This window comes from Quercus robur, chromosome 5 (genome assembly GCF_932294415.1).
Source record: "Quercus robur chromosome 5, dhQueRobu3.1, whole genome shotgun sequence".
Lineage (NCBI taxonomy): Eukaryota > Viridiplantae > Streptophyta > Magnoliopsida > Fagales > Fagaceae > Quercus > Quercus robur.
Window position 1 is genome coordinate 75,446,675 of NC_065538.1, and position 11,077 is coordinate 75,457,751.

Below are 11,077 nucleotides of genomic sequence, written 5' to 3' on the forward strand. Positions count from 1 at the left end.
AAAAAAAAGAAGAGAAAAACAATCCACGGGAACGATAAATCCTTAATCTTGCTCCAACAGCAATCGAGCAAGTATGGATGGCACCGACAGTGGAAGAGAAGAAGAAGCAGAGGCGACCGATCCTCGACCTTACTCCAGCAGTAATCGAGCAAGTATGGACGGCACCGGCGGTGGAAGAGAAGAAGAAGCAGGAACGCCAAATCTCCATACTTGCTCTAGCAGCAATCGAGCAAGTATGGATGGTACCAGCGATGGGAAACCCAAACCCGCACACGCGTGACACACTGCGTCGGATGAAAGTCCAAATTTTGTCACACCAAAAATCTGATGCGACCCGCACCTGCTTCGGATTTTGGCTGAAGGAAGAGAGACTTCTTTCTTGTCCAGTCAAGGGGGAGAAATATCTTTGGCCTCTGTCTCCCTTGCCCTGACTGGGTCATTCCGAATCTCGGAGACACCCTAGGCTTCTAAAGAGGGTTTAGTTCCTTCACCCTCACCCTATCCTTGACCATTTCACTCCCTAAATCTCAATCACTATCATAGTGGGGACTTTGGGAACATTTGGAGAATTAGAAGCCTGAAAAACTCAAGGGTCTGTGAATAAAGGAGAATGATCTCCCCTCATGTGTCTTATATAGGGGGCAAACCTGGTGGCAATCAATTCGCCCAAATCTCCAAGAAGGAATTACAAGCGAGATAAATCTCACTTAATTTCCAAAGTAGTCTTCAGCTGTTGGATTTGCGTCACCTTGTGAAAAGACTCTAATGAAAGCGTGCCTCGTGCACTGAAACGGCAGGAAAGTAGCTTGGATAGACTAAAAGAATGTCTCACAGCCAGGAACGTGCCTCAGGCAAGCGAAGAGGCTCTAGCATTAATGAAGGGCAAGATTTGGCAAGCCAAGACAGAGGCTCGATGTCACCAAAACCCTCCTGTCCGTCCGAGGAGCCGGACAACAGGATTTTAAGGGGTTATTGTGGGGGATAAAAGACCAGAAGGTCCATGTCAATGTCCACATTGGGCCAAGGGCCCAGTCTAAAGCAAAACCCCTCCTCGGCCATGGAAAGAACCCTCCTCGACATGGATGTAGCCGAGGACAAAGGGGGCAACCGATCACTGGTAGTGACACTCCAGGTGATTCCACGAAACAGAACAAGTACTAAAGCAGAAAAGGACAACGGAGAAAATGGAAATGTCAGAGGGAAAGGCTGCTATGATTTCATTCAGTGCCTTGTGCCTGACACAGCCATGCTTTTCTACCTTTACAGCCACTCCTAACAACTGAAGAGGAGGACTGATGGGACAAGTACCAACCCTAGGAACCCCATTCAGGAGGAACGAATATACTATAAAAAGGGAGTAGAGGGAGACAGAAGGGGGGGGGGGGCTGAGACCCCCAATGCACCAGAGGCACCAGAAAAAGCTCCGAGGACCATGCCGAGGACCAATCCTCTCTGGTGAGGGAGACAGAAGGGGGGGGGCTGAGACCCCCAATGCACCAGAGGCACCAGAAAAAGCTCCGAGGACCATGCCGAGGACCAATCCTCTTTGGTGAACTTAGTCCGTCTCAGCTTGATCGTGAAGAACACCGTATTAGCCGTTGTCCATACGTTAAAGCCTAGCTCTTTAGCCCATTCTCTACAAATTCATTGTACTGGACCGAAAAACGTGACCCTACACTAACAATTAGTATATTACATATTTCAAGAATTTCTATATCTAAAAAAAATGGCTAAGTTATTGAACACTTGAAGATATATCCAAACAAGCTTTGTGTGTGAATATGTTTGAAAATTAATGGAACACTTTTAGTTCATGTGATTACCTTCAAATCACAACTCACGAAAATATTAAAAGAAAAGGTTATAGACTTCAAACACTCCTTGAAGACATACCTAAAGGAGTCTTTGTGCGCGAATACATTTAAAGAATTGATGAAACAATTTATTTTTTATGGCTAGTAAACTAATAATCGGATGAACCAACATCACCTACTTGACTCCTCATCAAATTAAATATATGTTTTCATTTAGTATAATAAAAAAAAAAAAAAAAATCACATAGGAATAACCCTTTGTGTTATAGATTACATCCACTTAGGACATAGGACAATATTACTTTTTCCAAAAAGAAAAAAAGAAATCAAGTAAAATTACAGTATATGCATTCTCTAGAAAAGACTTCAAAGTCTTCAACATTGATTATCTCAAAAACATATAGTGATTTGTGAGGTTATCAATATGTTGATTACCAAGCAAGTTACATGCAACTCACTATGGCAATTAGGAGATATCCTATAATTTTTTTCTCGAACTTATTTCCAATGTACTTTAACAACACTTTGCTACTATGTAGAGCATAAATTTCACCAGAGCTACTTGGCTAGCTTTATTAGATACCAAAAAATCTAAAATAAAAACTAGACCAAATATATACTAAACTTCTTGTCATGCCATATGCAGTTACTCCCACTCACTAAAGTGGAGGGAATTGTAAGACGGGCAGTATTTCAATTTAAACATTTATTTTTATTTTTATTTCCTTCAATCCAAAACATTAAAAAGATGAACTTGGAAAGAAAAGCTTGATTATAGACTTACAGTTGTTCTAAGTAGGCTGTCATGACTAAGAGCCTTGTAATTCAGTGACATTACTCGTTTCTTTCAAGCAAGAAAACTTGGTTTAGAATCTCCTCTCTTACTAGGTTATGAGTTGAGCGAGCTTGATAGAGCTCTGATACAATTTTAGCGAGCTATAAAGACATAACAACATAAAGACATAGGCCCACTCTTAAGCCTAGTTAAAAAAAGTAACTGTTTTTTTGGATAAGAGATGAATTGTAATTGAGAGAGAAAACAAACGACCGGTAGTTTTCAGTTTGTTTCCAAACCTACCACGTCTCAGTGTTCAAAGGCGTGTAGTTTTCAAGTAGAGGTCATTTGTAGCAAATAGATGACCCCTAGTTTTCTTCTGTTTTCTATCCTATTTATTATAAGACTAGCCTCATCACACACGCTACGCGTGTGCGATGAGGCTTTTTTTTTTTTAAGCAAAAAAAAAAAATCCAGTGTTCCTATTTAATATATATAATTTTTATTTTAAGAATCTAATTTATAAGTTTTTTATTTATTTATTTATTTTTTTTTTTTTGAGAATGAATCTAATTTATAAGTGGATAAAACAATTTGAAAATTTATAGGAAAGTGGTTCTACCTTTTAGGCAATGTTTTATTGGGAGTTAGAGTTGCATTTTTACCGAATTGTCATTTAGTTTTGTCTCTACTTAAACATAAAGGTGTAGGGGCATTTTTGAACTTAAAAATGAGGAATCCAAACAAAAGAAACCCCTTAAATAATAGTATAAATGACTAGAGTGGTTGTCTGATAGTGGTTGTCTTTTTCCAACAGGAGTTATAACAACACAAATAACGAGGGTTATATGATTGTTTGAAGAAGTAGATATAAAACATATAGCTCGTACATTTCTGGGAAAAAAAGACTATCAAAAGTCAACACGCAAGAAATTCAAGAAGTACAAAAAATACTAGTAGAAATCATCAAAGCTAACACCAAAATCGTGTGAAAATTGGTGATCTAAAGGCGAAGTAGCAACGATAAAAAATCGTCACCTTCAACCACAACTTACACTACTTTTTAGGCTCTCATATAATCATTTTTTTCTATTTATAGTAATTTTTCTTCAATTTATAACATTTAAATTAAAATTCTGAATAAGTTCTTGTCTATTTTGAGAAGTCTATTAAAGATTAGGATTTAATTTTTTAATTTTCTCAAATTTTCATTTTTTGTTGCTGTAATTTTTCATATTTTCCACCCTAATTTCGTGTCTAATCAAGTGTTTCCTTAGCTATCTTAGGAATGCAGTTAGTAGCCCTAGGATTTTTTTATCTATTTAAGAGCATTGTAGCTTTCAAGAAAATTCAAATTTTAGTTGAATAAAATTTCAGAGTTTTCTCCTTTGTTTTTCTGGTGGATTACAGAGCACTCATTGTGGATTCAAGGGTTATTTTCATGAGATAGTTTTGTTTCTTGTGGCTTTCCACCAGCATCAGAAGCATTACAATGACCTAACCTAGAACATGGGCTAACAACGTTAAGGGAGAACTTTATAGTCACCTTAACCTTAACCCCACCAGGGTCCTAACAGTATATCAGTCCATAGGCACCATGGAAACCAACTTCATGCCCCCAATGATTTCAAACTCAAGACGTTAATCCCAACCCGAACAAACCACATGGGAGTAACTTTTTGTCACAACACCACGTACTAGTAATAAAGTAGTTATGCATTCTTGCTCTTACCATAGTGTTAATCGTATTACAAGAACTTGATCAGTGGTCCATTGTGTGAATGATTAATAACAATGGTCCAAGAGTATAAAAATACAAATTTAATCTCCAAGAGAGTGACATACTCATCAGACAGAAAGAAAAAAGAAGGGGAGTGGAAAACTAGTATACGAACAGGAATCAGCACCCAAACCTCCTGCTTGGCCAAGTCTACAACCACATGAAATTTATCATCTTCTAATAAAAAGATAATTTAATAAGAAAGCAGAAGACAATCATATTAAAGTGGAAAACAATATATAAAATTAGAATTTGGAAAAAGGTCAAACCTGAAACTAAATATGCACAAAAACTAGAACTACACTTCCACTGAAGCCATCTAATCTATAGCCTCAGAATGTTCAATAAATATACCAAAAGATCATAGAAGAAAACCAACTCAACAGTGGTCTACCAAATATATGTGTAAGATTTCCTCTAAATCGTGCTGACATCAAGTTCCATTTGGTAATGCGCTATCAAAATACATTTTTCAAAGTACTTTTTAGCTACAGGTTTTCCAAATAAAACCCCATTTTCAAAAATGGGAGACATAAGTTGTATCAAACGGGCACCAAGTCATTCAAGAAGAGCTCACTTGAATGGTAACAACCTCTGCTTGAAAAACTTTGAACTCCCACTAGTGGAACTAATATAGTTTGGCTGGCTGTGGCATTCCACTTCTCATCATCGTGGAAAACTCCTCATAGTTGATCCTCCCATCCTATTGGAGCAGAGAACATCAGTACCAATAATCTTTAAATGAGAGTTCTAGATGCTTAAATTAAAAACAACTTACATTATCTGTATCCACCTCAGAAATAATTTCTTTGATGCTTGCTTCATCACCCATTCCGTACTCCTTCATAGCTGCCTCTAACTCATCTCTCGTAATATACCTATTTACAGTCAAGAATTGCATCACCTTGAGTCTCCTAATCTTTAAGATTTTTAACTTATAAAAAAAATACTTTATAACTTAATTGACCTAGGCAATTTGAAATACTGAGTAAACAGGCCTCACAGTTCAGCAGATTTGGTGGACCAAGGTGGTTCACTAGATTTGGTGAACCAATGTTACCTCACAGATATCTTTAATTCAAAAAATACTTTACAACTTAATCGACCTAGGCAATTTGAAATATTAAGTAAACAGGCCTCACAGTTCAGCAGATTTGGTGGACCAAGGTGGTTCACTAGATTTGGTGAACCAATGTTACCTCACAGATATCTTTAATTCAAAAAATACTTTACAACTTAATTGACCTAGGCAATTTGAAATATTAAGTAAACAGGCCTCACAGTTCAGCAGATTTGGTGGATCAATGGTGGTTCACTAGATTTGGTGAACCAATGTTACCTCACAGATATCATTAATTCAAAAAATACTTTATAACTTTATTGACCTAGGCAATTTGAAATATTTAGTACACAGGCCTCACAGTTCAGCAGACTTGGTGGACCGACGTGGTTCACTAGATTTGGTGAACCAATGTTACCTCACAGATATCATTTATTCAAAAAATACTTTATAACTTTATTGACCTAGGCAATTTGAAATATTTAGTAAACAGGCCTCACAGTTCAGCAGATTTTGGTGGACCGACGGTGGTTCACTAGATTTGGTAAACCAATGTTACCTCACAGATATCATTAATTCAAAAAATACTTTATAACTTAATTGAACTAGGCATTTTGAAATATTGAGAAAACAGGCCTCAAAGTTCAGCAGATTTGGTGACCAATGGTGGTTCACTAGATTTGGTGAACCAATGTTACCTCACAGATATCATTAATTCGAAAAATACTTTACAACTTAATTGACCTAGGCAATTTGAAATATTGAGCAAACAGGCCTCACAGTTCAGTAGATACGGAGGACCAATGGTGGTTCACTAGATTTGGTGAACCAATGTTACCTCACAGATATCATTAATTCAAAACAGAAAAAGTGTAACGATCATGCATGCAACTCAAATAATTCTACCTCAACACGTCAGTAAATAATATAGAAGAAGATGAATTAGAAGATAAAACAGATATAACCCCATATAATAAAGTCACTCAAGTTTATTATCATAAATTAAATGACAACTCTTAGCCAATACCAAAATATAAATAAACTTTAGAAAAAGTTTATTAAGGTTCTGCATGTAAAATCAAGAAGTTGAAAATTGATGAAAAGCAAGAAATTCTGTAAAAGATCAATAATATTATGGATAATATTAACACAGGAAGATTGTGAACTCACCCACTGCTATCCTTATCAAAATACTGAAATGCTTTGTATAGGTGATCATCTCTTTCTAGTCTGTGTCTATGCATTGTAGCAGAGATAAATTCAATGTAGTCAATCGTTCCATCTCCATCTACATCAGCCTGAAATCCAAGACATAAAGAAAGAACCAGCCTGCCAGTTGAGTATGACATGCAAGGTATATAATCAACTATCAACAGATATAGTTCATATGGGGTCCACAGTTACTTACAGCTTCCATGAGTTGCTTGACTTCTACCTCTGACAGTCGTGAACCCATCCGAGCCAAACCTGTCTTCAGTTCTTCGTAAGTGATTGTACCACTGTTGTCAGTGTCCATGTTTATGAACATTGCTTTGAGACCTTTAATTTCTTCTTCAGATAGACTTTGTGCTATGACCTAGGGAATTTTGAGGCTGTTAGAATACAATGAAAGCAAAAGACCATCTAGAACCATGACACTAAAAGAGGGAAAAATTCTTGGTATCTGGGCAATTATCAAAAATTGGATCTTTCTAGTGCAGTGGAATAATGCAGGAAGGGCCATATCTTTTGCAACGTAATCCCATCCAATTAATAAACAGTATTTATTATTAATACTTGCTGGGTTTCATTTCTTGAACATTAAGATTATTCAACTGAGGCAATTTGATATATTTTGTATATGAGAATCACCAAATTAGACACTCCAATCACCTCTCTAAGAGTAATTGACAACCATCATATAATATTCAAGGGCAACTTAGAACAATTTTTATCATTTGACAATAGGATCTTGTGAGCACAATTTGATAATTTACCTTTAGTGCCAGTTTCTTGAGCTTATTCATTGCCCTAAATTGCTTCATTCTCAAGAGCACTGCACCATCTATTGGCTTGTCTGATGCTTGCCCACCTTTAATCCATGGATGCTCTAAGCATACAGAATACCAAAGTTTTAGTCAGAAGCACAGGAGCATTACAACAAAAGCTAGGTGTATTATGAGCAATGCAACTAGATGACATGAATTCATATTATTTGATTAATTGATGAGTAAAAACCACAACCTGAAGCCGGAAATTAGGTTTTATCTTATGTTGTTTCCCTTACATTGGTTTCTGTTTAACAACTGAAAATTTGAGACAATATTTGATTTCTTATGTGGAAGAAATTCAACTGGGAGGGGAGGACCAGTGGCATTGCGCAGCTCCTTTCTTTTTTGAATAAGTAGCAGCAAATGGATGCCCATTTTCTAACTAAACCCTTTATTGCCAGAAAAAGTCATTTCTATGTTATAATATAGCCGGTAAATGAAAAAGATTTTATTTGATGGACATAAAACACAATTTAAATAGTTTACTTAAAACTCATCCTTGAAGGGAATTGAACAACCATGGCAAAATATCTCTAGAGATTACAATACAATGACTTAAGCTTTTCTTAGATTTAACTTTTTATTGCCAATAAGAAAAAAGGGGGATTTAATACCAAGAACTTGTGCGGCAGTGATTCGCTTTTTTGGGTCCTTTGTCAGCATCTTCCTGATTAGATCTTTTGCACTCTCTGAAATCAACGGCCATGGTTCACTTTTAAAGTCAAGTTCTCCTTGCAGTACAGCATCAAATATTCCCTTTTCATTTTCTGCAACATAATTTGAGCTATGTATCTTACTCCACATTGTTAATTTGAGGGACTATATATATAATATATTCCAGAACATATAACATCCAAGAAAAGATTGTTGAGTTTTTGTTACCTGCCCAAAATGGAGGTACACCACTAAGAAGAATGTACAAGATAACTCCAGCACTCCAAATATCTATTTCCTTTCCATAATTACGCTGCAATACTTCAGGAGCAACATAATAAGCACTGCCTACTATATCATGATACACCTTTCCTGAGATGAGTTTGAATAAAATAAAGGTCAAATGCCAGTGTACAATTTCTTTGCTATGATTGAACAATAAGGTGGAGGAAACATCAAGACAAGTCCAATTGATCAAGAACAACAGATGCCATAGATATCACAATGAACCAACAACTTTATAAGCAGAGTTAGTATTCAGTTACAAACTGCACTTTGGGGCCACATAGACATAGAATCAATTCTCTCTGTTAGCATGACATCTTTACCAATTACTCAAATGCTATTCTTTCATATGATATGTGTTTTAACGCTTTTTACTTATTAAAAGGCATCTTGACATCAAATTACAACTTTCCCACAAAAGTACCATGCAACAAGAAGTTAAAAGTAACATAATTGAATACTATAGAGCATAAGCACAGTAAAAGGGTCAATCACATTGGCCTCACAATTCATATGAAACGGATTGCTGAAGAATTGAATTTCTCACTGACTACATAGTACATACCATTGACTAGCCTAGATGGTGAATCAAGTGACAAACCAATTACTCAAATTCTATTCTGTCATATGATACGTGTTTTAACACTTTTTACTTATTAAAAGGCATCTTGACATCAAATTACAACTTTCCCACAAAAGTACCATGCAACAAGAAGTTAAAAGTAACATAATTGAATACTATAGAGCATAAGCACAGTAAGAGGGTCAATCACATTGGCCTCACAATTCATATGAAACGGATTGCTGAAGAATTGAATTTCTCACTGACTACATAGTACATACCATTGACTAGCCTAGATGGTGAATCAAGTGACAAACCAATTACTCAAATTCTATTCTGTCATATGATACGTGTTTTAACACTTTTTACTTATTAAAAGGCATCTTGACATCAAATTACAACTTTCCCACAAAAGTACCATGCAACAAGAAGTTAAAAGTAACATAATTGAATACTATAGAGCATAAGCACAGTAAAAGGGCCAATCACATTGGCCTCACAATTCATATGAAACAAATTGCTGAAGAATTGAATTTCTCACTCACTACATAGTACATACCATTGACTAGCCTAGATGGTGAATCAAGTGACAAACCAATACATTCAAACACTAAATTCAAAAACTAGAACAGTGTTAAAGGAACCAAAAAAAAGAAAGTATGAAACAGGATAAAGAAATCACCTTCCTCAATGAAGACGGACAACCCAAAATCGGTTGCTTTCAACATAGCCCCTTCATCCTTAGTAGACAGCAAGAAATTCTCAGGCTTAAGATCACGATGCATCACACCCATGAAATGGCAAACATTGACCACATTAACAATGGCCCTACAAATACCTGAGGCAGCCTTCTCAGAATACTGGCCTTGTGCTATTATCCTATCAAAAAGCTCACCCCCAGCACAAAGCTCCATCACAAGGTGCACAGAGTACCTATCCTCATAAGCACCCCTGAATTCCACAATGTTTGGCTGACCAGACATGTGCTGCATAATCTGAACCTCTCTCTTCATATCATCCCTATCGCTCTTGGACACAAGCTTACGTTTCAGAATGGATTTGCAGGCATAAGTACGACCAGTTGAGTTCTCAGTGCACAAATATGTGATGCCAAATTGACCTCTACCCAGTTCTTTTCCAAGTGTATAGTACTCTTTAATGTCATCAAAGGGCCTGCCTAGAATGGAGTCTGGTTTCTGCATAGCTATAATGTTTTTGGGTGCAGGTTTTGCTGAACTAGGATTTGGTGGCTGTGGCTTTATCTGATGATATGATTGCTGTTGCTGTTGCTGTTGCTGTTGCTGTTGCTGTTGTTGATGGTGGTGGTGGTGGTGGTGGTGGTGCCTAGGTTGTGTGGTTTGAGTTTGAGGGGCTGAGACTTTATTATGAGACACAAAAGCTGGTTGGGCTAGGTAATTTTGGACATTTGATCCATACCCATTGATTACATCTGGGTTTGGAGACTTTCTCTTGCTAGAACAGCAACCCATTATTTCTGATCTATTATAGATAGTACTGATATAGCACTAAAGTTCAAAACTTTATGAGAAACCCCACTTTGGGTGATGGGATTCCAAAGCAATGAGTGTAGGGAATGGATGAAGAAGGCCAAGGAATTAAAGGATGATACAGATCAAAGTATTGGGTCCATGTAAAGATAGAAACTTTTGTCTATTTATAAAAAGTAACAAAAGATACTAAGCACTTTGCAGAAATTTTGTCAGAGCCAACACTTTCGCTATATTGCCTTATATACTGACCGAAATGAAAGCTGAATTCTTTTGCTCAAAAAAAAAAAAATGAAAGCTGAATTCTCAGAGAATAAAGTAAGAGTATATCCCAAAACCCAAATAGCACACTTGTTGCTTGTTGTTTCTAGTATTTTCTAATTTCTCAGTGTTTTTGAGACTTGAGTACTTTGTGAGCGAAGATTTTGGGTAATCAAAGAAAAACGTGTCAAACTAATCTACAAAATTGTCACCTTTCTTTTAAGAATTAAATCAATTGTCTTTTCTTTTCTTTTTTTGTCTTTTTAAAAAAAATTATTTTGCAAAATTAGTTCAAGAAATAAATTAATAAAAAAAAGTAATCATCTTCTTTAACAAAGCATTAGTAAA

At 36.3% G+C, this 11,077-nt stretch overlaps 1 protein-coding gene across 1 annotated transcript; it reads right to left on the reverse strand.

Moving 5' to 3' along the window:
- Nucleotides 1–4,589: 4,589 nt before the first annotated feature.
- Nucleotides 4,590–10,866, reverse strand: LOC126727103 (calcium-dependent protein kinase 21-like). The gene is made up of 8 exons (XM_050432599.1): nucleotides 9,643–10,866; nucleotides 8,342–8,485; nucleotides 8,074–8,226; nucleotides 7,406–7,518; nucleotides 6,838–7,005; nucleotides 6,600–6,727; nucleotides 5,148–5,247; nucleotides 4,590–5,072 (listed from the first exon to the last, which is right to left on the reverse strand). The coding sequence occupies exons 1-8, from the start codon at nucleotides 10,448–10,450 to the stop codon at nucleotides 4,998–5,000; spliced, it is 1,689 nt and encodes a 562-aa protein (XP_050288556.1). The 5' UTR covers nucleotides 10,451–10,866; the 3' UTR covers nucleotides 4,590–4,997.
- Nucleotides 10,867–11,077: the final 211 nt, after the last annotated feature.